We start from the raw sequence: 27,380 nt of genomic DNA, 5'->3' as shown, positions 1-27,380 counted from the left end.
TATCGTCAATGGTATTGTAATAACGTTGTGTGGTGACAGATGGCAGCTACATTTGCCGTGAGCAACCGCGTAAGGTACAGAGTCGTTGAATCACTATGTTGTAACCTGAAACCAGTGTAATGTTGTGTCAACTATACTTCTAACTAAAAAGAAAAAACACAAGACACAAATCCTTAGCACATCTCTTTGTCTCACGACCACATACACGGCCTCCCCAAAGACTAAAAGTGAAAGGTTTAAATTTCTATTCTTCATTACTCCCTGGGGTGTTCTCATAGTTTAACTGCCTATTAGAAAGGACTTAAAAATAACATCAAACAGGAAGCGCAGATAAGAAGTTTCCTTTCCGGCTACATTGATAACATTGCAACAGTCACATTAGTTTACAAAGTGAGTGGGTGGAAGTCTTGGCATGTGCCTACATGTGACTATTTATTGTAACTTGTGATATATGCCAGGGCTTTGGCCTCTCAGCTCATGAAATCCTGCTGGTCCACAAAGATGCCAGATGGAAGGCCACAAGGTTCTTATTTTTAAAGCATTCTGGTTAGGTATTGATTTAGGACCAAAAATGAGAAAAGTATATACGAAGAGTTTAATTAAAAGGCATGCAATTCAACTTTGGTTATGATATACGAAGCCCCACTACAAAATCCTGGACTTTGTGGTCGCACTCAGGCAGTCACACACTCCCAGTTCAGCTCATTCATTTCTAGACAGTCCCAAGTATTGAAAATTTCTTCCCTCAAGGCTGCCTGAGTGGCTCAGTCAGTTAAGCCATCAACTTCAGCTCAGGTCATGATCTCACAGCTCAGGAGTTCAAGCCCCACGTGGGGCTCTGTGCTGACAGCTCAGAGCCTAGATCCTGCTTCGGATTCTGTGTCTCCCTCTCTCTCTTCCCCAGCCCCACTTGCTCTCTCTCTCTCTCTCTCGCTCTCTCTCTCTCAAAAGTAAATAAACATTTTTAAAAAATTAAAAAGTTCTTCCCTGGTCTTTGAAAACACACCAATTAAATTTAATCCATTTCACTGAATACAGATCCCAAATATTTGAACAATGCTTGCCTGATCTTTACTCTTTACTTCTGATTCAATAGGCCAATTGCCTGCCACGACTCTTCATATGACTTAATTTGGATCTACTTCAACTTCCTGGATCTTCCTCAACTCACTCCTAACATACTCCAAATAGTTCTAGAAAATATCATGATACCCAGATCAGAACACAATGGTCTAGGTGTGTCCCGACCAAAGAAAATGCAATCTGTTTCTTGTGCTTTGTTATAAGCCTACAGCTCCCTTTTGTTATGAGCAATATATTTTTGTCAGTTTAGGTTTAGTTTCTTGATTTTCTACCTTAACTTGACATATTTAGCTTTTTAATAAATTTTCAGTATAAAAACTCACGTCTTTTTCTCATTTTTCTCAGAGATACATCTCTACACTCTTATACCTGTATAATGTGTCTTTTTGTACTTGTGTAGCCATCCATTTATTTCTACGAAATTCTATCTCACCAGATTTACCTCAACCTGGATTTAGATTTTTCTATCTAGCTTATTAGCCGTCAAACGAGTTTTATTCCATCCGTGAATCAGATCTGCACGCATCCATGCCCTCATCTGAGTTGTGGGTCCCAACACCCAAGGCCAAGAACTGAGCCTTCTATAGTAAGACAGAGGTGGCATTGATCCATTAATGAGCATCATTTGGATGAAGGTATTCAAACCGATACAGATTTACCTAATAGTTATTTCTTCTAGCCCATATTTCTCCAGCTTGCCCAAAAGAAAACAAAGAGGAGATTTTCAAATGCCTTGCTGAAAGCAACATGCCCACTATCTCCATCATACCCCCATTTCTAATAGGAGACTTAAGTCACTACACCCTAAGAAGTTATGATCTTTGATTCAAATCAAGAATTCAACCAAGCTGGAGGTTAACTCCCAGGAGGGAAATACATTCAGCACAGCAATAAAACTGCCTTTTCAATAGTGTTATCTTCCACTCTTGTTTTTATTTGTATGTCGCACCTGGTTGGCATGACCTTTTATCTTTTGCCATTTCTAGGTAACTTGGCAATATCCCTACCGGTTAGCATTTTACCTAACGAACTTAACTGCCGTACTCTCTCGTCACTCAGAACAAGAGAGGCTCCATTGCAGACTATCCCAGGCTCTAACATAAGGATAAAGCCTTCCTGAATTAAATGCCTGCCAACACTTGGACTAACAGAAAAGAATCTAGGTAATAAGAACTGTAAACATTTCAGTTAGTATTTAAATAACATTTGCTCATGAGCAGAGGTGGAGGATTGCTGGTTGGCTCAGCCAAGAAGGGCAGTGAAACATAGCTTAGAGATCCAGAGCAGAGGCTCTAGGTCCTGTGGGATTGAAGACTTGGGTTCTGGCTCCAGGGTGGGTCCCGGCTCTGGGATCTTGGGAAACTTCCTTACTATGCATTTTTGTTTCCTCATCTATAAAAAGGGGATAATAATCATATCTATCTTAAAGGCCTGTTGTAATGATTAAATAAAATTTAAATGTACCTAGGGCATGGCATTTAGGAGTTCAATTAGTGTTCACTATTACAAACCATGTGTTCAACAAACTACCTCTGATTTGATCTTAGCTCTCCAAGCAAGTTTACATATGGGAGAAATGGGCTAATTAGTTGTATTTCTGTATTATAGAGTTTTGTACCATTGTATTTATTTAGCTCTGGCTAGATATTAGAATGTAAATCCCATGAGAGCAGAGATGTTTCTCTGCTTTCTTTCATATAGTACCTAAAACACTGGCTGGCATATAGTTGGTGCTTAATTAGTATTTGTTGAATAAATAAAAAATGAGCCCAGCTTCCTGTTTGTCCACATTCACTATTTCTTATTGCTTATGTGGTTAAGGTAGATAAAATGAGAAAGCCTATGTAGAATACGTAGCACTGCCAGATACATAGATTCATACTCAATAAAAAGCAGCTATTGTTATGTTCATATGATTCCCAGGTTTACCGAGGGGAGATGAAGAGCTGTGGACAGATGGAAACAAGATATGGAGCAGATGGATTTTCCCTACTCTTGGTGCTTTCAGTCTAGTGGGGAGGCAGACAAAAATAAATTAATTAATTAAGTTACAGGATAATATGAGAACACAAAACATGGGGCTCTACCCAGCTCAGAGAAGTAGGCAAACCTGCTCTTACAAACTAACGTTTAAATGGAGACCTAAAAGATGAGTAGGAATTAGGCAAGTGAAGGAAGTGGCAGAGAAAAAGACCCTGGATATAGTATCAGCTTATGCAAAGGCCCTGAAGGAGGCAAGATCTTGGTTTTCTTGGGAAAACAGAGAGAAGCCAGTTGAAAGGTGTGAACGTGAGGAAAAATGATGATCTGTAGAACCAGACATCTGGCCTGGACAGGACTATACAAGACCCTGTCGGCCATGCTAAGAATTTAACTAAGAGACCAGGAAGGCTTTGATTGGTTTGAAGAGCAGTTATCTAACAAACCAGATTAGATTTTTTTTTTAATAATTCTGGCTCCTCTGGAGAATTGAGGGTACGCTCATGTATATCACTTGCCTATAGCCCGGAAAATCCAGTGAGAAGAGCAAGGAGTAGGGGTGGAAGGTTTGCTGTAGCTGGTGACATCTCAGTGCACACACCAAGGGGCTCGGTCAGGACATTAAGAAGCATTATTTCTGATTGACCAAATTAGCCACCGATGCAAGAAGACCAATTTTCTCATCCTGTGAGGAATTCTAACTGTCAAAGAAAAAATATGGAAAAGGATAGACAATAAGACTGCTTTGTCCCTGTTATGCCTATCAACGTATTATTTGCCTTCTCCCAGAGGCCAACAGTAAAAATAGGCAGGAAAAAGCTGCCTAATCTGTCTTTCTTCCAGAACACAAAGGACATTCATCTATCAACCTTGTTCCTCTCCACCACGCTAAGAGGTGGGAAGGCAGATATTCTTATCTCGTATCTCATTCTTCTCTCCCCTCCACGCCATTCACTTTGTAGATGGAAAACCTAACTCACTGACAAGTGACCATCAAAGATTATTGTCAGGGATAAAACTATGATTAAAAACTAGCCACATCCATATGAGACACCAAAGGCATCGGAGAGAAAGAGCTCTGTCTTGCAAAAGCATTCTCTTTCAATGTATGTCTCCCAGAAATGAATAGTCAGTAGAAGGCATCAACTCAGTTTTTCCCACTGTGCACAGAAAAGTCCTCAGGTCCAGTCGATAGCCACCTGCTTATTGGACGCCTGAACCTGGATGCTTCATAGCTGCCTCCGACTTGTTATACCTAAAACCGAAATCACTATCCCCTCTCCCCCCAGGCGATCCTGTTCCTTTTTCGACATTTCTTGCCTCAGCATTGCTTTTCCTCCAGTCATCCACTTCTTCCCCCACTTCAATGCCCACAGCCCACTAATCAGAACGTTCTAGACATTTACTTCTCAAATAGATCATCTCTTCCAGCTCACCCCTGTTGCTTTGGGTTTTGCTTTTGCCGGCTTTAATCTGGATGACTGCAGTAGCCTCGGACTATTCTCTCATCCAGAGTCCAGCGTCACGCTACCCCAACTCCACCCTCTTCTCTGTCACGACCCAAAATATGGATCCTGTGGCTCACTGTATTAAATCCTCCAATGGGTTTAATACACCCTTCCCCCCTCAAACACTTGCATGAAAAATCAAGCCTTAGCAATGCACCCCAGTCTCTGCATGATATCTCTTGGATGTAATCATCTGGAATTCACCAAATCACTTGCTGGTCCCCAGCACATAATCTAGCTCTTCATTACCTCTGATCTCATCTCGTCCTACTCCCTGCCCCCCCCCCAACTCCGCCCCCCCCCCCCTCGCAGCTCCTCTAACCCACCACGGTGCAATCCTGCTTAGCACCTTTGCACTGACTATTCTCTCTGTCTGGAACTCTCTTCCCCCAGATATTGGCACGGCTAATTCCCTCACCTTCTGCAAGATTACACGAAGGTCACCTTCTCGATGACGTGTCCTTTTGCTGCCCTATTTCAGTTTGCACACTGACTGTATGTTTTACCTGTTACACTCATTGTTTACTGCCTGTGCCCCCAGTGACTCACCTCCACCCTGCCTCTAGCATGTAAGATCCAAGAGGGCAGGGATTTTTGTCTTGCTAAGTTCATTGATACATCTCAGACACCTGAAATAGTGCCTGATAATAGTAGGTCCCAAATAAATTTTTGTTGAATAAATTGAATGCATAAATGCGCATGCTATCACATCTCTGTTCTCAAGTTCTTCTCTACGTCTGAAATACCCTAATACGTCTTACTCTGCAATCTCTCTGGCACTTTCTTCCTTCGTACATTTCTTGTTTACCTGTTGGTCTCCCCCACTTCTTAGGTCAGGAGATACATCTGAGATTATCTTTCTAAGCCTATCTCCTAATACATACCAGAAAACAAAAGATATTTAATAAATACTTCTTGAAAGCTGTCCTGAACAGTGTTGTATTTCAGACAAAGGGCTGAAACATATGAATCGTATACAAACTCTGATCATAGTTACAAAGAAGGGCTCATTCCAGAGCCACGTTCCATAAATCCTTTCGGACATAAAACCTTTGTTCCATAAATCCTTTTTTTTTACATTTTTTTATGTTTATTTATTTTTGAGAGAGGGAGAGACAGAGCACAAGTGGAGGAGGAAGGGCAGAGAGAGAGGAAGATACAGAATCTGAAGCAGGCTGTCAGCACAGAGCCTGACAGGGAGTTCGAACTCAAGGACAGTGAGATCATGACCCGAGCTGAAGTCGGACACTTAACCAACCGAGCCACCCAGGCACCCCCATAAGTCCTTTTGTTTAAATTGGAAGGTGCTGGTATAACAATTCGGATAACTGGTTGGGGAAGGTGCTGATTTTTGCAAATTCTACTTTGCCAGGATTTCAGAAAATGCAATTTGTTCTTGAATAGCTGGTCTTGGGCCAGATGGTTTGTACATTCTGATTTTTAGAATTGGGGATGCTCCCTGGCTAAAAATAAATTAAGGGAAGATGCGGAGTAGAATCGCTTATTATATTTAGGACATTGTGCGAGCAATTTTACATATATTAACTCGTTGTATCCTTACAACGAACTTGCAAAGGATATAGTATTATCTATATTTTACAGATGAGGAACCTGGGGTTGTGAGGATTAAATACTGTCCAAGGTCACACAAGTACGTGGCCTGCCTGGAATTTGATCCAAATTCCCTGCAGAGCAAAATCCCAGCCCTATAGCCACTACTAGGTTGCCTTCTACTATGTGGGAGTTTTATTCTCAGAATCATCTTTCCAAACATTGTGAACTCACACACTTCTTTTATTGTCTTTGCATCTCTGGTGTTTTGTTCTTTTACCACCTTGAACACAACATGGAATGCTTTCCACAACGTACTCATTCCTTCAAAGTTCCAACCCTGTCGAAGCGTGACATCTAATCAAATTTAATGCTGGCCTACGAGTGTCCCACAGATGCCAATCAGATCACAGGCCTGCTCTGGAGAGGTGTCCCTTTCAATGAGCTACCTGAAAAGGCCCACTTACACCTTTCACAGCATGAGCTGAATGGCCAGAACTGGATATTTAGTCTGACCCGATTTGATTATGAAGGGCAGTTCCATAACCCTGGATGTAACTTTTTCATTGCCTGCTCAAGGGTTTCTAATTTTCCTAGGCAAAAACAAAATAGGAGGGGCACCTGAGTGGCTTAGTCGGTTAAGCATCCAGCTCTTGATCTCAGCTCAGGTCACTATCTCATGGTTTGTGGGTTCAAGCCCCACATCAGGCTCTGGCACAGACAACATAAAGCCTGCTTGCGATTCTCTGTCTCCCTCCCTCCCTCCCTCTCTCTCTCTCACAAATAAATATAAATAAACATTTTTTGAAAAGATATAAAAGGAACCCAGGTAAAACAAGGGAGGAAGCGGGCAGGGAAGGTGGGAGAGGTACCAGAGACATAGTTTGCTGTATTGCACTTTGAACAGCCAGAACATATGCTGTGCTTCCCGGTCAGGACTGAACAATGAGCAGTCCGGTTAAAAGCACCCGTTAAGGGGGTTTTGGAACAGCAGACTTGCCAAAGCATTCAGAAGTCTATTCCAAAGAAAAAACATTGTATTCAATTCTGTTACGACCATCTCTTATCATGAGATGAAGGGTACGGGTGCAAAGGGCTGTCATAGAACAAGAGACCATATTGACGAACGATTACTTGTTCTACTGACTTAATTCCAGCCAAGAAAACCATCAGCAGAGACGTTTCATAATCCAAAAGCTCGGCAGGAAGTAGAAACATGGCAATGTACACAGCCCCCAAGGTCAAAAGTGGAAGAAGCAGGCTCTGGAGAGGCTGGCAAGGCCTCCAGAAGCCTCGCCTCTAGGACCTATCAGATACTCCAAAGACAAGGGTGAACGGAGCTCAGTCTATAACCAGAGAATGATCAATCTATCAATCAACTCAGTATTGTTGATAGTTTCTACTTTGCTGCCCCAGCATCTGTCTCTGTCACCAGTGAACTTTGGAATAAAATGTTCATTCAATTTTATGGCCAGGAGAGGCCTTACAGATTAATCTTATCTACCCTCTCATTTCGCTGCTGAAGCTTCTCAGCCATAGATGGATTTAGGGAATTCAACTTTTCAACTTTTATTTGAACATGCAGTACAATAACAGATTTTCAGGGTTGTGCTGAATTTGCATATCCTGTCTGATTGTCCTCATGCATATACCTGTATCTGTCAGAGAATGTGTTCCAATTTGAGATTGGGAGAAATACGATCACCTTATAGCTCAGCAAATACTGTTTAGAAAATCAGGATTGGCTTTTGCATCCGGACTGAGTACACAAGCTGGCAAAGGAAAGAGAATAGGAACGCATTCTACTCCTTTCTTTTCTCATTTTTTTTTAGCTTTCATAGACATATGTGCTTTGGGGGAGAAACTGTGAGCATTGAAAGGTCCCCACTTGAGCTATTGACAAAGGGAACAATAGAAGGAAACACAGATAAGTAAGGGGAAGAAAGAAGTACATGTACGGGGAACAGAATGAATTAGAATTTAGTAGGTCACATAGAATGTTCAGGAACTTAACAGCTTAAGAAGGCTCTTTCAAAAACTGATTTCAGTTTTTCATTAGGCCCATGTAGCTAAAAACTGATAGAAGGGGGCAGGAGACTGAGTGTGAGAGATGCTGGGAACCAAGAGGGAAGGGCGCACTGCAGTTGAGAGAAGGGGTCTCTAATCATAAGCTTCGCCCCAAGAGAGAAGGATGCGTGGGGTGAGCTACAGGGCCGCCTCCGCACTAGAATCTGCCCCCTCCACCCAGAGTAGGACAGAGTTCCTCAGAGTTTCCCCTCTTGTCAAACAGCAGTCGCATTAGCAAAGCCTCAGGTGAAGAAAATGGAGGACGCCTCAGGAGCCCTCTTTGTGGAAGGAAAGTAAAATCCACGAATAAACCCAGGAAACTTAAGAAAACAGAAAAGTGAGGCTTTGTATTAGGCAGAGCTCTTTGCTTGCACTAAATAGAAACAAGCACTAAATTGCGGGCACTGCCTTTCTCCTTCCTTATTCTCCCTTCACACAGTGCCTAACTGTGCAAACATCCGGATCCTAAAAGGACATTAAATATTGGTTAATGGAGTCTCAACATCCAGAAGCAACCTGGGAATATTGACACAGTTGCCTGAGAAACTCTTTAACTCTAAACTCATTGGGAGTCCAATATTCCTCAGCTAAAGAAAATAATCAGAACCCCTGGACATTTCCTAAAAAAAAACAGCATTTGATCCTGACATTTAAGCAGTGATTTGAGGATGCTTTTACATGTTCTTGGCTTTTTTTTCCCATAGACACTCTAAGAGACAAAAAGTTTTATTAGTGGTTAAGGAAAGATCTTTTTTCTCTTTGCTTTAACTTCCTTGTCCCTACTTGAACAATGAAAAGAGGTGTGTGTTGGGGCTCCTAGTTGGCTCACTTTGAAGAGCATGTGACTCTTGATCTAGGGGTCATGAGTTTGAATCCCACACTGGCCATAGAGATTACTTAAAAAAAAAAAAAAAAAAAAAGACCTGTGTGTTAGTAAAGCCTGTTCAGATAGTGGGCTTGTTCACCACTTAAACTTTGCATCCTGATGGTAACTGTCTCTCACAGAGCTGTTATCTTTATCATGTACTTAGCAACTTTGTAAAAAAGAAGTGAAGGCTGCCTCTTCCATTTTACAGAAAGCAATGAGAATTGCATCACAGGAAGAGCTGTGATGGCAGAAAGAGGGGTTGAAGGTACTAAGCTCCGGAGCTAATAAATTTGAGTTTGTACATTGAGATTCTGCCTGTGCATCAGGTATCTCCATCCCCGTATCTTCTGAAGAGGGCAACAGAGCACCTAGCTTGTTTGGTGCCTGTTTCTTTCAAATTTCTCTTTCCCATTAGAGGCTCAATACAAAGGGAGGGAAGACTATGACTCTCCTGGCCGTGTGTGTGTGTGTGTGTGTGTGTGTGTGTGTGTGTGTATGTGTGTGTTACTGTTGTTGTTTGCTATGGACTAAATTACCATTTTTGTCTGTGTGCCTCTCCCCAAATACCTAGATTATTAGCTACTTGACAAGGAACCTCATATACTTAGCATCTTTAAAACCCAAGCATGTAGCAAAGCACTCACTATAGAATAGAAAATGATGGATCACTTTTTAAAAGAATCAGTGAAGGAATGAATTCTCTGTTTCTGATTGAACCTCTTTGGAGTCCCAACGTACTGCCGATGGGCGCTGGGAAACTGTTTCCCATGCGGCTCTCCAACCTGTTATTGTTTAATTTGGGAGATGGCCTATTTTTCACACTCTGGGTATATACTGAAATGTAAACCCGGATATGTTTACTTCCTGTCTGTATTTTGGACTCCAGTCATTCACCGCATATCATGTCAGTCCTTTCTTTTCTTTCTGACCCCTCCAGGACAGAACATTATTCCATCCTGTGAGCAACAGCTGTGTGGACTGCAACCCCGCAGAGAAGAAGATTTTCATGGCGAGATGTGACCCTCTATCTGAGACTCAGCAGTGGGTTTTTGAACATCTTAATATGACTGTTTTAGAAAAATTTAACCACCATGCCAGCTCCTAGGAAGAAGGAAGGAGGAAAGAACGAGTGATTACCTACAGATTATAAAAACTAAATGTTAGCCAGCATCTGGGTCGAAGGAGTCAGGAATAACATTTCCTAGATCCAGGAAGCCTGGTTTAAAGATTTGTAAATGCCATGTCAAAGTAGGTTGTCCTGCAGAAATTCCTGCATCTGAAGAACTTGGCCGAGAACCTCACCAGCTGCATCTGAGAACTCGAGACTAGCAGTGCCCTTGCTGGACAAGGGCAAAGATTACTTAAGGACTTTTCAAAACAACTGCTGAGTTAATAAATCCTCGCATTTCTCAGGTCAAATCCTGCAGTAGTGAGTAGCTATGAATGGATCCTATAAACCGGGTGGGAGGGGGGCGGAAATAGAGTGCACGACTGCTCTGAAAAGCTGAGGATACCGCAGGTTTAGAACGAGCCACGCTTAAGGGGTGAGCTGTACTCTTTGGTGCCATTCTCTGACTAAGAATGGGTTAAGCAGGTTTAACCCTTCAAAGTGCTGCAGACGGTTTTCGAGTGCTCATACCATTCTGTTCTCTTGTTCTATTTTTAAACGGGGGTGCACTATCTAATGGAAGACGTAAATTGCATAATGAAGCGAACTTCCAACGTTCCCGTTCTTTCATTTACATTTGCCATTTTCCTTTGTAGAGCAGAGGGAACTTACTGTTCGTAGAAGCTCACGCTCCACAAATCTGCTGAAGTTCTAACTCAGTGCCCTTGTGCAAATCCTGTTTCAAGACAAAACAAAACAAAGCCTGTGCTACCAAGTTACTCCAAAGAGAAAGATTTCACAGAAGCAGCAAAACCATGCAAGGTGGAGGAGAGGGATTTCCCTAGGAAATCTATTTTTACTTTTCTATTACTTTTAGAATTTTAAAAGTCTGATGTTTGTCCAGTCATAATTTTTATTAAGGAAGGAAATGGAGTGAGGTTGATGTAATTTGTTGAGGAGATTCTTAAATCCAAATAAATCTACACTCCAAGTGATGTGCGAAAATGGCTTGGTTCACTTTCATTCTGTGTGGTCAGTGCCGGGGACACAGAAGTGGTTTTATTTGTTTTGTTTCGGGAGTTTTTGTTAACTTGTTTGTTTTTTGTGGGTGATATGGATGATGGTTTTTTTGTTTCCCTTGGAAGCTCACAGAAGGAATTTCCATCAATAAAGTGCTTCTGGCACCATTTTCTGTTAATGGGGCAATACTTTAGGGGTGAAGAGAGGAATGATTACAAAACTAATTGGAACATTTAATCTTTAAAAGTTTTACTTTTTTTATTTTTTCTACTTTTCAATAATTACAAGGGGGGAAGAAATTACAAGGATCAAGATGCATCTCTAGATGAGTCATGTTGATTATACATTTCTCAAGTTTTTCCAGGTAGAAAATGTTTTTATTTTGCTTTTGTTGTTCCCTTTTAACTTAGTTTTTCTGTTAATAAAAATGTCTATAATGTCTTGGATATAGAGGTGTTGAATTTGAGAACTGGGAAGACTCTTCGACTCCAACCCGCTTTGTTTTTTCCAGATGAATAACAAAAGGCCAAAGAGGGGAGTCTTAATTCCTGACTGGCAGATGGCTCTTCTGACCAGTGCCTTCCCTCCTGTGCTGTGTTGCCCTCCTTCTGTTACCCAAGGTGTTTCTGGTTATGACTCTGTATTATTCTCATATAACTTGAAATTTTCAGTCATGAGATGAGAATATTATGCCTCCCTGGGGATGCTTATGAGAGTAGAGCTCACGTCCAGAACGTTGAATATATGAAATATCTTCTAAATGTTCATGATTTTGTTCCCTCCTTGAAATCGAATCAAAATGTCCAGTTAAATTGCCCTGCTGATAGCTGGGGAAGAGTTATTTCGTCATCTTCATGGGTCTTTCAAGCATTCTTTTGGAGAGCTATTCTTTTCAAAATGACAGTCGCAGAAATTTTGGGGGTAGGTCAAGAGATCTCGAAGCATTCAAGATGCAGAATAGAGAAAATCAATAGGGAGAAATTAACCTGTGCATGTTGAACAATTCCAGAGAGTGAGTGAAGATTTGTCTCAAGTGTTCGGAAAGCAATCTGGTTGTAGAATTAGATGAACCTATAAAAATTCACATTATGTCATTAAACACTTGACTGCTATTTACAGTTTTACCAAAGAGCCACCCCTGGGTTCTGCACCCTGGAAAGCCCAGATCTACAATATGTTAGGATGCTCTAATCATGGGAAGCTAGCCATGACATGTTTGGCACCGTTTTCTGAGGAAGCCTAAATACTGCATCGTTTTAGTATAACACCCAGGATCAACAAAGATTGGGTTCCTGATCCTGGAGGGGCTTGTTGTCTCTTGCATCTAATCTTCCCTCTGAGTAAAAGGATGTAATATAAAAAATTAAAACAAAAAAATTTCAAGGGAAGCCTAAGACACTAAAGCCAAAATTAAAACTTCAAATTGCCAAGCAATTAAGTGTATGCAAATGGGGAACATCCAAACAGAGTAAAATGAAGCCCAGAGAATCTACGTCTTAGCAGAAGGGCAGAACACTGCCAACAAGCACAGTTAAGGAGGCATTCTCAGTACCACCAAAGACTGGAACTCCACTTCCTTAAAATACCACCATTACTCTTGTGAAAAATAGAAAATTACATACATTTGTATAATTATTTGGCAAAGGGGATTGAACAGTAATCAAGAAGATTCTCTTTCCTGGAAATAGCATGATTTGGAAATTGAAACAGTAGAGTACTGATTTACTTTTGTATCAGAATGAGAAGGAAAATATCATGAGGTTAATCTGGCCTCAGAAATCGCTCCTTCTCCATAATAAATGGCTTTGCCGGAACTTAGAAAATAGTTAATTTAAAAAAAAATGTTTTTAATGTTTTATTTTTGAGACAGACAGAGCACTAGCAGGGGAGGGGCAGAGAGAGAGGGGGAGACAGAGAATCTGAAGCAGGCTCTAGGCTCCGAGCTGTCATCATAGAGCCCGACACAGGGCTCAAACTCACGACCTGTGAGATCATGACCTGAGCCGAGTCAGATACTTAACAAACTGAGCCACCCAGGCTTCCCAAAAGTAGTTGATTTTTTAAACCCTTATGTATTTACTGAGGAAAGCTATGCTGAAAGGCAATTGTGAACTAATGCTGGGATTTCTTCTTTGTTCCAAGGCTGAATTAATAGCATGGTAATAACAATGTATTGGCTTCTATGCCTACTGCTATTTAGTTAAAAATATTAATACGATCACACGACTCTTTAAATGTAGTCATTATATCAGAAGGCTCAGTGAATAATGCAACTTCCAGGATTCTTTTGTGAATTGGTGATACAGAATTTTATAAACCAATGCATAATATACTAACACACTGGATTTACCATCCATGAAAGAGAGGGTGAGGCCCATTCAGGTCGTGTTCTTGCAAAACGTAAAACCAGTACCAATATTTAGACACCATTTCTTTTAGGGGCAATTATATGTTGTTGTTGTTGTTGTTGTTGTTGTTGTTGTTTTTAAAGCCAAAAAGCAAGTAAAGCACATATAAATATCTACTTTGTGATTCTTGCCCTCACATGGAAAGCTTTACAATTCCTTCATAACTAAGGAAATTGCAAAAATGAACCCTTTATTGGAATTGGCACCCTAAAGTCTGTGTCAGATACATCAAAAGAGCCAATGGCACTCGAGTTATGAAGCTGACTGACTGTCTAGCCACGGGAGGAAGGCCATACTCACCACTGGGTGACCTTCCCGGCCCAGGACTTCACACATCTGAAGACCAGAACAGAGCTGCTGGCGAGCTCCTGCTTTTGACTTCGCTTGCTAAATGTTGAAGAACCTTTCCCGGGAGTGGACAACCCCTCGCCTTCCCCACCGGACGCCTTCAAATGCTTCCTGATTACATCATTTAGAATTTAGAGCCATCCTAATAATATGCGATGACTGTGAACATTGTTTTCTCCCTGGGAACCCCTGGAGTCAAATCTCTTTAGGCTTCTTCCCCGGCAGAAATATAAGGCTGCAATACACTTTCATAAACAGGTGCTGGAGATGAGGAAATAAGCAAGGCATGTTATCTAAATCCTGAGAAGGAAGACCTCAAAGGGAAACTATTTTTAAGTGGTTCTCCACGATTGTGAGAATGAATACCGATGGGGAGAGGTAAATCGTGTCTCCAACATGGGGGTGCATCGTCCTCTCCTTTCGCCTCATCCACAAGGTCTACCCTGGCCATCGTAACTCTCAGACCACACCACTAACTGTAATTACTCTCTACGGGCGAGACCCTGGAGGAGGACACTGAAGCGTGACGAGCAGCCAGTCCTTCCCACGCTGCTGACGCTGGAAGATTGCTCTTTGATTTATGTCTGTAGCCTTTGCTTGCAGACCCAGGAGCTGTTTGCAACTCTATTTGGTAGACTTGACATTCACTGGCCCGCAGCTTTTGTTCACAGTCCCTCATCTCTCCGCTTGACACACCAGGCTGGCGTGTCTGGTACAGTGACTTCTCAGCAGACAACCGCTCAGGCACGTGTTTGATACTTCGCTTCAGAGAAGCCTGGGAGCCTTTCTCCTGTCCCTCTCCCCTGAAGTTGCCCCCTTCTGCTCACCACACAATAGCCTCCCGGGGCTTCCGCGATCTGCCCCTCTTCCACTTTGCTTCAGTCCCACCGTGATGCAACCGACCTCAGCACAGAAGTCTGGCTACATTTCAGAATCTTGCTGTTAATGATTTTATTCTGACATTACTCACCTTGGGGGGAGGGGTGTCTGTAAGCGACATGGGTCTTGATTTACCAGGACGGTCCTGGTTTATGCCTGCTGTCCTGTGTCCCGTTTTACTCTTAAAAGGAAAGGCTGGTTTAGGGTCGGCTTTAGCTCAAGCGGTTACTTCGCATGTGGTTATTAAAAGTAAAGGCTGGGGGCGCCTGGGTGGCTCAGTCGGTTAAGCGTCTGACTTCGGCTCAGGTCATGATCTCACGGTCTGTGGGTTCGAGCCCCGCATCGGTCTCTGCGCTGACAGCTCAGAGCCTGGAGCCTGTTTCGGATCCTGTGTCTCCCTCTTTCTCTGACCCTCCCCTGTTCATGCTCTCTCTCTCTCTGTCTCAAAAATAAATAAATGTTTAGGAAATAAAGGCTGGTGTGATAGCAAATAGGATGGTCACTCTGTCTACCGTCCACCTGCCTGTTTACTTGATGGCTCCTCCAAGGAAAGTTAAAATGTCCCATAGTTAGTAATGCTTATGTCTGCAAGACACCAGCTAGCCTCACCCTTTCTCTTCAGACAGCACATAACAACAACCAGTTCTATTTTTGGATCGCTTGTTGCATTCGTGTGCAATAGGTTCTTACAAGTTGCTTAACGAAAGCTTTTAAATTAACAATTCTTATACCCACCTACCTAAATCTTTTTATTGCCTTAAGACAATTATAACTTAATTAAAAATTTATTTGAAATCAACTAAGTCATTTTCTACTTTTCCAAGCTAAAAACAGTAGATCCCCATCACAGTCATATTATTAATTCTCGTGTTTGTGGTACAGGATGGAAATAGATTGGGTGGGTAGGTAAGTAGGTAGTTAGTTGGATAGATAGATTCTATTCACGTTATTGCTTTTGTTTTTCAAAATGATACTACATTTATTTCATTCCTCCCTATCTCAGGGGTAGATAATAATACTATCCTTATGAAGAAACTGAAGGACTCAGAGTCAAGGGGCTTGCCAGATCAAGGTCAACAGTTGATAGGTGCCACTCTCCATATTTGTGATTAATATTAACTTGTGACGAGTTATGTCTGTCCAGGCTGGAAGAGCCAGGACTGGAAGCCAGGCTTTCTGATGCTTAGGCCTCCGCTCCTTCCACTCTCCATGGAAATTCATGCTTCACTATAGGGCCGTTGGTCCACAGCAAAGCCAAATATGAGACATATGGAGATACTTCCAAAAAACTGTGAACAATCATTCCTTGGGGGCCTCCATTTTTAACCCCTTAGTTATGGTTGCTCATCTCCGTACCCATGTGTTTTTGTTGGTTTTTCCACAAACTTATTACAGTAAGAACACCAAACTGAATTTAGGATTAGTTCCTCTTAATGAGATTTCCAGGGTGCTTTGAAGAAGTGATCAACTAAAGCTATTTGCATATCTCTGGAAGAACATCCTAAAGCAAATACTTGCACTTTGTGATTATTAATGTGATTATTAACCTCAGCCCTGGAGTGTGGGGGAAGGGGACAGCCACCAAGCAAAGAGTTTGCATTTCTTTTGCAGTGAGCCTCCAAACTGACCTTCTTTCAATATTCTGACTTTTGAAAAGTTCTGCCCAGGTACATCTCTTAGCCATTTGAGACTCTGAATGCACTGATGTGAGTTTCCTCTGTGGCACTTTCTCTTCTGGGGATGCTAAATCAGAATTTCTGGATAAGGCTGCTAGAAACAGATAATTCTACAATCGAAAAGAAAATGAATTGCTTTGTGCCCTAGCTCTTAATGTCTTACCACTGGTAAATCCAAGTTAATTCCCTGACACGGTTGTCTTGCTCACATACATGGGCTACAGATGCCTGAGAGAATGGCCAGCTGGGAACCACAGCTAAACTTAGACTGAGCTGAACATATCCGGGGTACCTGGTTGGTTCAGCCGGTTAAGCGTCCGACTTCAGCTCAGGTCACGATCTCGCGGTCCCTGAGTTCGAGCCCCGCGTCAGGCTCTGGGCTGACGGCTCAGGGCCTGGAGCCTGCTTCCAATTCTGTGTCTCCCTCTCTCTCTGCCCCTCCCCCGTTCATGCTCTGTCTCTCTCTGTCTCAAAAATAAATAAACGTTAAAAAAATTAAAAAATAATAAAACAAAATGCCTTTTTAAAGATAGTTGTGTTAATACTGAACGTATTTAGAAACCATGATTATATTCAAAAGCCATCAGAAATGATAAAATCAACTCACTCAAAATCCAAATGAGTGTAACTCAGTTCAATAAATATTTACAGCTTGTTTAAAGTTCTTTAAATCAGGATTATAGAACTGGAAGACTAAGAACAGGCAGTATTATGTTATCATAGTAAATATCTTTTTAATCACTTACATTTCTCCAAGTGTAATGACTAGGTCAAGACCCCTACCATTAAGTGCCTGGTATCGAGCATCACATTAACAATTTAACTGTTCTTGTTCCTTCCTCTGAGCTGCTAGTAAACTTCATGCTACTATAGAATAGTATTGAAAAGCAAAAGACGGCACAGTGAGGTTAAATAATTTACTCGACATTGTTTTCCAGCATATCCGCCTGCCTGGCCTAGACCATGCTTTTTCTCCAGTTCTGTCTAATGAAAAGAAACCTTACTTTTTGGTAGCAAATACCTGGCCAAGCTCATTTCAAAACCATTGTGCAGGTATGACTGAACTATGGTTCCTTTCATCTTTGAAAAATGCTGCAAGTGTAATTAAAACTCTTTTAAGTGCCAGAGTGTCTCACTACGTTCAATTCAGCACAGTAACTTCATTAGAAATAGTGGCAAAAGGTAAAGAAAATCTTAGTCCTTCTGCCATGTTGGAAGTGCAGTTCTCTTGGATTTTTAACCTTCGTTTCATTGAAAGTAAATACTAAGTTCTTTTTCAAAGGTTATTTCTCCCTCGCCCTCTGTCTGCAAAGATAAAAGTTAACAGAGAGCATTTGTTTCTTTTTTTTTCTTTTCTTTTCAGTTTATTTAAATTTTAGTCCCTAATGGCAACCAGAGAAAATCTTCCAAATTACGTTTTCCCCCCAAATGTTTTTCTGTGGGTGTGTGCACACACGCGCGTATTCAACAGGTGCAGGAAACAGCCTATGGGAAAAGGTGGTTTGCTTTACTGATATTTGCTATTCAAATTTCTATCGCCCAGCAAATTGTGGCAGAATTCATAATGTAGTCATGTGCCAGAAATTCAAGCCGCATGTGTTCAGACTTTTTGGAGGAATAAAAAGGCATTAGATGCGAAAACTTCTTTTAGAGCCAAAATCTAGACAGTGCATCTCCAATCAAAAAAATAAATATCTACCCTCAGGACTTTCCATCCTTTTTAGAGCCAGTGAGAACCAAGGAAACTGAAGTTGTAACCAGTGCTCCCCTGTCCTAGTAAGGGAGGGATGAAAGGAGGTGGGGAAGTGACAGGGGGGCGAGGTTTAAGAGAGAGAAACAGACATGCTTTATTTTTCCTAAAGATAATTTTTTTTTAATGTCCTGGAGGAAGCAGCAGGGAAGTGTCAGAGTGACTGAGATGTCAAAGAAATAATCTCACAAAAGAAATGCTGCCCTGGAAGCAAGGAGCCACTTCTCATTAATATCTACCTACTAGCAAATGGTGAGGGTCAGACACATACAGGCGCACACACATTCTCTACAACCACTTTCAGTCGGAAGACAAGGATTTATAAAGAATGGGAGCTCAAACAAGTATTAAATAACTGTGCAGAGTCACTGAACTGTTTAAAATAAAACAATCTCTAAGGCAATTCATCTGGATAATAAATGCCTCTGCTTGAGAAAGGACATGGAGTGGAGGCTCTTTTACTGTGAATGACAGGAAAGCCTTAACTGGGGGAGAGCTAATGACCTTGTTTCTACATTCCTCAGACATCAGTCGGCTGAGAAAACTGCCTGTGGGGTCCAGGCAGTGATGGTTTAAAATGGCCAGGGAGAAAGGCTACAGGAAAAAATGAGAGGGGGCTTTGGTGGCAGCTTCTAAAGATGTTGATGAATATCTGCACACTTTGTGCTATCTGCTACCAGAACTGAGCCACTGGCCCGAGATGCAAAGATATTAGCAAGGCTCTGAGAAGTTATTCTTCTCTGTTCCTTTCTTTTTAAATTCTCCCCTATTTCGATCAATCCTGAGTAAACTTCCTCCAAAAATGAAGTTAAAACATCGGGTCTGTGCAATTCCTTTGGTGACTTGAGGAAGTCAGAACATCTTTCTTGTTGAGGTCAAGAGAAATGTTAGAACAGCAAAGTCCCCTATTTTCCTTCACATCATATTTTAGGTTTCTCTTTTCCCAAACTAAGAAAAAAATGTTTCAGGCGATGTCAGTAGGTTGGACTCTTTCTCAGAGGACTTCATACTCTCTCTAGATTTAATTCAATAAATGCTCGTTGAGTACCAGCAAAAGCAAGGCTTCACATGAGAACAAAAGTTACAAATAGCTAGGGAAAAAATGCCCAGTTAGTTGTCCAAAACTTCTGTTCTTGCCCAAGCTGTGGCCCTTTCTCTCCCATTTGGAACTAGGTGAATCTTTAAATCGTCTATGTCTTCTTCTTTGTGGTAATGATGAAGTAGGAAAATGAGTAAGAAATCACCATGTCACTTGCAGGCAAAATGTGAATGAAACAGGTTAATATTTAATAATAGTCTGTCCTCTAGCAGCTTGCGATTTAACAAAGTGATTCTTAGGTAGGATGACTATGTTATTGTACAAACCAGATAATTTTCTAAAGTGAAATGAGATATTATTGATAGTTATGGAGGAAAAACATGAAAACCAGGACTGGGAAAACTAGGATTGTGGTGATCCTCTTCTTATGACACTAACAAAAGATTTATGGATGACATGAAATCTTAAAACAGAACGCACATAGCCAACATTTAGGAGTTGTTGGAGCAGGAAAAGAAAATTTTCCTCTACCCTCTAAGGTGCAGTTCTGGGGACCTGTGAATTAAACTGATAAACGATGAGTAAGAAAACAACAGGTACGATTATGTATTTATGCAGAGAAGTTCACTAAAAAATGTGACTCAAAGAGGCAGTTAGAATGTGGCTTATATACTATCTGCATGGGAGATGGAAACAGGCAGAGGGTAACTTCTGGGAGAGTAAATTTCTTCTCTGAAGGCGAATCAGGGACAAAAAAGTACTTATGGAAAAGCAAGTGACTTTTTTGGAACTATAAATAGGTCCCTAGGAGAATAGATGAGGGACATGATAGTTTGTGACCATGTCTATTTGAGTGTGGTGCCAACTTCTTGTCTGCAAGAAAAGACTAGAACTTTTCCCGGAGGTGGGGGGTTTATGAGAGTTGAGGTCTTTTGAGTTCTTTTGAGAGTCTCTGCTTTTAGGCAGATAAGGATTTTAATTCTGAAATGACTTGGCTCAAAATCATTCTTATGCCAAAGTAGCATATTTTGGGGTGGCATATCCTGTTCCCCTTCAGGGCTCACAAAGTGGATTTGGATTTGAGTACTTAGATTCTCTTTATTGGGGAATTCTTTGAAATCATGTAGATTAGGCAGTTCTATTTTGCTATTTTTAAATTTGAACATGAAGATTTATCTAGAGTAAAAATGTTCAGATTCTATTATAGCTAGATTGTGATATCTAGGCTATTCGATGCTGGGAAATGGCCTTAAAATCTTTATTCATCAAATCAGGGAATCCAAATATCATCATAATAACCAGATTAATTTAGAGGGAAAAAAAATCTCATAAAGAAGGTGATTTGAAAAGGAAAGATAGTGTTCTCTGTTTTGATATGCAATTGTATATATTTAATTAAAAATAAAAGAAAAATGAAAGTAAAACTTATAAAAGAATTGAATTATTAAATGCATCCCACAACATTAAAATCGCTATTTTGTAGTTTCCTTTATGTAGATTGCCAATAGCATTGTGTTTTACTTGATGAATAAGGAGTTGGGAACGAGGCTGCTGTCAGAGAATGTAGCAATAAAACAAAATAGTAAAGAAGACATTAGGTTTTTATTGCTAATTTACTTCCTTGGTTTTGCATTTCAACATGGGTAATTCCTCTATCAATATGTGGTGATAATGCCTGATAAATGTGCCCCATCTTCAGAATGTGCGATGAGCTGTGTTTGTTCAATTTCACTGCATCCCAAGACAAAAGAAACTGGGAAAAGGCTACTGTGAAATGAAGCCATTTTCCACAGGGTTTGTTCCTAACAAGCCTTCTGTAGCCCTTACAAAAATAAGGAGACAATATATCATTTGCTTTATAAACCAAACAAACCGACCAAAACAAACAAACAAAACAAAAACAAATGTAAGTCTCCTAAATGCTACTCTGGCAATTGACCTGTGTGGATAGAAATCAGTTTATCTAAAATATGTATCGGGGCGCCTGGGTGGCTCAGTTGGTTAAGTGCCCAACTCTTGATTTCTGCTCAGGTCATGAATTCATGATTCATAAGTTAGAACCGTGTTGGGCTCTGCTCTGACAGGGTGGAACCTGCTTGGGATCCTATTTCTCCCTCTATTTGCTCCTCCCCACTCTCTCCCTCTCTCAAAATAAATAAATAAACTTAATAAAATAAAATAAAATAAAATAAAATAAAATAAAATAAAATATGTGTATATTAGATGCTAAAAAATTCTGTTGAATGGATGGATGGACGGATGGATGGACGGATGGATGGCAGGAATAATGCCCACTTTCTTGTACTACTCTCAATATTTCCCATAACTCACCCTTGAAAATGGAGAACACAGAAAGAAAAGGAGACAGAACAAGAGAGACAGATTGAGAGAGAGAGAAAAGTAATATAAATGGAAGCCCACATTCTAAAGCATGAGAAATATACCTTAACTAAATTATTTTGATTGATGTAGTGAGTAATTTGATCATTGCTTCTCCAGGAAAAAAAAAAAGAAAAAAAAGAGACACAATCAAAATATACCCCATTAGGCAGTGAACAGGGGAAAAAAAACGTCTCCAGAGAAGAGCACAAATCCTCTGCGGCAAATCTCTAACAACTCTGAACCGCTTAACCGCTCCCATGAGCAGATCCCTCCATTGGAAGAAGCACAAATCAGAAAGGCTACCCTTCTCTTTTCCATTGCTTCCTCCCCTTTCTAAGTATACACGACAATGATATGTGCTGGAGATCGTCAGTAGAGAAAGGAATCTGAGAACAAGAAAAAAAAGATCCAACACAAGCTGTTAAGTATACAAATTACATACGGAGTTTCCATTTATTGATGGAAAAGGCAAATACAGATATGTTATATTGAGTCCCTTGAGAGAGATACTCATTTTAATGACTGACACTTCAGTAAAGCTAAGGCAGAGGGGTCCCGTTGTGTTACAGTTTTTGGCCTCTTGGCTGTTAATGGTAAGAGCACTAACCCTTCTCCAAGAGAGCCTGGGGGCACCAGGTGCTGAGGGAGGGGAAGAAACAGGAGAAGCCACATAAGGAAGTCTACCCAATGAATTCACATTTATTTATTTGTAAGCAAGAATCTGTGATTTGAAAGCTTCTCAGAGTAGTGACATTGATTTCTAAAACTAATTGGGCAAGAAGAAATGCATGAAACTGAGAAAGGAGGTCAGTCTACGGCAAACATCGACCGATAACAACAGAAAAAGGCTTCAGAAGTAACCGAAGGTTTGCCAACTGTTCTTGACCTCCGAACTTTACTTCATTTAGCTTATACTGCCGAATCACACAAATGGAAAATAATCAAAAGCAATGGAAGCAGTAATTGCTTTCCTAATAGGTACTATTTTTGACCTGATGTGAATTAATATTCTCTTTTTGTTTTTGTTATTTTTTAATGTTTACTTATTATTGTGAGACAGAGAGAGACAGAGCATGAGCAGGGGAGGGGCAGAGAGAGAGGGAGACACAGAATCTGAAGCAGGCTCCAGGCTCCGAGCTGTCAGCCCAGAGCCCGATGTGAGGCTTGAAACCCACAGACCGGGAGATCATGACCTGAGCCAAAGTCGGACTGACTGAGCCACCCAGGCGCCCTGAATTACTATTCTTAAACTTCTTCGAGGCACACTGGATTTGACCAGCTGTGCTTGTTCTTCTAAGTCACCACAAGAGAAACAATGCTTCCCGTACATATAGCAGAGTTGCTTTGTTTTTGATTTTCTTTTTGTTTCCAGTTCCTGAGGTCACCAACTCTAATTTCATAGAAGTTAAACTTTGCTAATCAGCCACATTACCATGGGTAAATAGCCCAATATCTATAATTTAGAACATTCATTCCTAAATTGTATTCTAACATCCCTTGCAAATGGAAAGTTATGTGATTTTATAATAACAAGAAAGCAAAAAAGGAATCCATGTTAAAGTGTAAGAATATAATCTGGAGAACATGGAACATATTTTTTCCCTCCTTTAGAGGGTTGGGATAAGAATATCATTGGCAGTGTTAGAGTAAACAAAGTAGCTTCATCTACACACTATGCAAAAATGATAACGGGGGTGCCTGGGTGGCTCAGTCGGTTGAGCATCTGACTTTGGCTCAGGGCATGATTTCACCACTTGTGAGTTCGAGCCCCGCGTCGGGCTCTGTGCTGACTGCTCAGAGCCGGGAGCCTGCTTCAGATTCTGTGTCTCCCTCTCTCTCTCTCTCTCTCTCTCTCTCTGCCCCTCCCCCGCTCACGCTCTGTCTCCCTCTCTCTCAAAAATAAACAGTAAAAAAAAATTTTTTAATGCTAATGAATTATACAGCACTCAGATATTACAAGTGTTTGGCAATGCGTTAATGCTATTGGCTATTGATTCATTCATTCAACAAACATTTATTGAGTGACTGAAGGGTAGACACTAATCATACAAGCTCTCAGAAACCTATAATATTGCTTCATGGCAAAGCTTTCTCGTATGAAGCTGTTTACATAATCGAATTCACAGAGAGGCTCTTCAGATACTCTCTAAACCTTGCCAGCAGGCTGAAAATCTGCTTGTCGAATTACAAAAGCATAGCCAGATGTAATATTTAAAGGAAAACAGCCTTAATAGTAATCTTACTCTCCTTTACTATTGTTTTTAGGTGACTGGAGATTTCTCAAAAAATAAGATAAAAAGAAAAGGAAAGAAGTTATTGAATACTTTGGAACACTAAATTTTATGAAATAAAAATAGCTGGTTATTCTCAATAAAGGAAGGAAACCAGGAACTACACATCGTTGGGAATAGAAAACCCCTCTCCTTCCTTCTCCTAAATATTGCCCTCTGGCCCAACTAGCTGATAGAACGTTGCTGTTCCGCCCTCGAAATCCTGACAGGGAGCATGGGAAAGGGAGCAGTGCTCAATTCCTTCTTTGGTCTACTCATGTATCTTGTCACAATTAATTTATTACTAACATGTAAAACTCCAACATTTCTAAATTTTTTATTGAGTTAAAGGAATTTGAATTTTTTTCTAAAAGAATACCATTCTCCCTCACATCTCTGGTATGCTTTCCAACAGCACGAGAGAAGGGCATAGGCACGGTTCATCCTGACCCTTGAAGGTAACCCTGATTCTGACTGTGGGGAAACACTGGGCATGTGAAGGTTCTCCATTGTCGTGCCAACAGCACAAAGACGGAGAGCAGAAGCCTCATAAATTCAGTCACCAGCCTTTCACTCTTATGTGTCTCAGGGCCTCTGGTCTCTAAGATTAGAGGGATAGAGGCAGCATAAGTGCTTTTCCACCCAAGGCAGGTCCTGAGAAAACAGCGTACAGCCTATTAAAATATGAGGCCTTCACCCTGTTCCAAAATGGCGATAAAAAAGCAGACCAGTGAAGAATAAAGTTTAATCTACTCAGGCAAACACTTATGGTAAAGCCAATCCAAACTCTTAATTACCAAATGTTAACAAACTAGGTGGACATTGCTCTACCAACATTAAGCAGACTTCTATATTTCATTCACTGGCTTCAAAGTTTTCTTAAAAGAGATATAGTATAAGGGCCACCTGGGTGGCCCAGTCAGTTAAGCAGCCGACTCTTGATTTCTGGTCAGGTCATGATCTCACTGTTCCTGAGTTGGAGCCCCCGCATCAGGTTCTGCCCTGACAGAACGGAGCCTGCTTGGGATTCTGTTTCTCCTTCTCTTTCTGCCCCTCCCCCATTTGTTCTCTCTCTCTCTCTCTCTCTCTCTCTCTCTCAAAATAAATAAATAAACTTAAAAAAAAAGAGATCTAGTATAAGCATATTAAATAGCTCACTGATATTTTCGAACGTGGGAGGAAATGCTCCAGCTGTACTGCCATGGGAAAGGGAAGACTATCCTCTCAGTTGCCAGTTTTCACCAGTCCACTAAGTAGATAGCTTAGGTGCAATCTTTATAGGCAGTTAAACTGTGCAGTTTTGATAAGTATGCCTGTGTGGTTGCCTTAAAGCAAGACAAAGGACAATGCTGGATAACAAGACAGCTGCAAAAATTAACATGAGATCCTGGAGGAGATTGGAGTTTCTGGATCACAGAAGCTATCCCTGGCAAGAGAGACACCTGTTATGAAAGAGTGGTGGTTATTAAAAGAGCGATAAGCCACTGCAGATAAATTTAACGACTTCGACGATCAATTTCAAGATAAGTGACGTTGCCTGAAGTTGAGCACAATAAGATAACTGAAATATTTGATTCTACTTTATCATTTGAGATTCACAGCCTAAGGGAAAGAGCTGTACAAAATACAAACACCATCTGAATTCTGTATCAAATCCCTACAATTAACTTCCCGTTATCAGCAGCAAACTTGGTAGAAAGGGGAATTTGAAGAAGGATATTGGTCCGTGCAGTTGTGGAGTTTGGTGGGTTAGAACTCGGGTCTTCTAAAAAGCTTATAGCTTCTTTTTGCAACCACTTGCAAAATCCTTGCCAGCAGCAGGGAAAATCTATATGCTAATCGTATATCCAATTGGGCTAAAACTGAAGGAAGTTAAGAGAGAGCACAAACCTGACTCGGAGGGCAAAGGGAGTGACATACAAAGAGGAATGAGTAAAGGATCTCTAAAATGCCCAGCTCTGCTGAGTAGTGACCCAAAGAAGACGTGATAGCCATTGGAAATTGTCCACAGAGTGTAAACAACAGTCAGAGTCATTACTGAGCTGAAGAGGAGGAATAAATTGAGGTGAAATTAAGGACAGAGAAATTTTTACTTAATGTGTGTGATGAAAAAAAGCTGCCAGAGAGTGAAACATCTCCCCAGGGGTAACCATGAGGCATCTTCTCAGGAAGCTTTCAAAGGTCAGGCTTCACCAAGAACCAGATGAGCATTTTTGCTGTCCTTTGGGTCAGAAAAGCCCCTCATAAAAGAGTAAGATTCTATTTTTTGGAGGAAATCATTGTCTAAAATTCCTCTCAGAGAAGGAAACATCTGTGATGGGACAACACAGGGAGCTGGTTTGAAAGGAAGTGAGGTAAGAGCAGAATGCGTGGAGAAGGGGCAGGTCATTGGCCAGCAGAAAAGCAATAGGAAGCACCACCTTTCCAGACTCTTCAGAAGGATAGTGATAGACCTATACTATTAACAACTACCGCCGTGCTTATATGTTGAAAGCAAGGGCACAGCCTTCTTCTCTACTTTCATCAGCACGACTTGACCTTTCCTAGCAGTAGCCTCAATGGTTGGTGACAGCCTATCACATGAATTCTTTGTGTTCTTAAGCTAAGAAGTGTCTAAAAACTTTAGGAAGGTAGTCTCTGTAACATTTTCTATTTTTTTAAAAAAATTTGTTAATGTTTATTTATCCTTGAGAGACAGACAGAGCATAAGCGGGGGAGGAGCAGAGAGAGAAGGAGACACAGAATCCAAAGCAGGCTTCAGGCTCTGAGTTGTCAGCACAGAGCCCGACAAGGGGCTCAAACTCACGAGCCACGAGATCACGACCTGAGCCGAAGGTGGACGCTTAACCACCTGAGCCACCCAGGGGCCCCAATATAACTTTTCAATGACCCAAATTCTCCGCTGAAGATGGGATCAGAACATACACCTCTAGCAGCCAGTGTTCTTGGTTGCAAGAATTACATGGGAAAGCATAAGCGGAAAAGAAATCTACCGCAAGGTTCTTAGTTCAGAGATTCGACAAAAGAACCAGGTGGAGGAAATGGATGGAAATTAAGAGAGGTGAGTAGCTCCAAGCTATGGGCAAGGTTGTGCCACAGAAATTGCCTCATTTGGGCGTGACTACGTGAATTGCTACCACACAGGGCTAGACTCTGCTGCCAGTGGATGCTGGATGCTACCCTCCATCCTCTCTGTGCTTAGCCAGCATGAAGTGAATTGCAAAACACCTCTGCATCTTGGGGCGCCTGGGTGGCTCAGTCAGTTAAGCATCTGACTTCAGCTCAGGTCATGATCTCGCAGTTCGTGAATTCGAGTCCCGCGTCCGACTCCGTGCTGACGGCTCAGAGCCTCGAGCCTGCTTCGGATTCTGTGTCTCCCTCTGTCTCTGCCCCTCCCCGGCTCATGTGCTGTCTCTCTCTCTCTCTCAAAAATAAGTAAAAAC

The 27,380-nt window shown here is 41.2% G+C and overlaps 1 protein-coding gene across 4 annotated transcripts in view; it reads left to right on the top strand.

Annotated features, from left to right (window-relative positions):
• Positions 1 to 11,169, top strand: part of GALNTL6 (polypeptide N-acetylgalactosaminyltransferase like 6) — a 1,179,553-nt gene extending 1,168,384 nt beyond the window's left edge. For all 4 annotated transcript variants that reach the window (XM_027068962.2, XM_053216708.1, XM_053216709.1 and 1 more), the window contains one exon: positions 9,995 to 11,169. In XM_027068962.2, the coding sequence (XP_026924763.1) occupies positions 9,995 to 10,162 (168 nt within the window). In that variant the 3' untranslated portion in view covers positions 10,163 to 11,169. The remainder of the gene's footprint in view (positions 1 to 9,994) is intronic.
• Positions 11,170 to 27,380: the final 16,211 nt, after the last annotated feature.

This window comes from Acinonyx jubatus, chromosome B1 (genome assembly GCF_027475565.1).
Source record: "Acinonyx jubatus isolate Ajub_Pintada_27869175 chromosome B1, VMU_Ajub_asm_v1.0, whole genome shotgun sequence".
Taxonomy (NCBI): domain Eukaryota; kingdom Metazoa; phylum Chordata; class Mammalia; order Carnivora; family Felidae; genus Acinonyx; species Acinonyx jubatus.
Note: the sequence above shows the minus strand (reverse complement) of the source record. Positions and strands in the feature narration are given on the sequence as shown.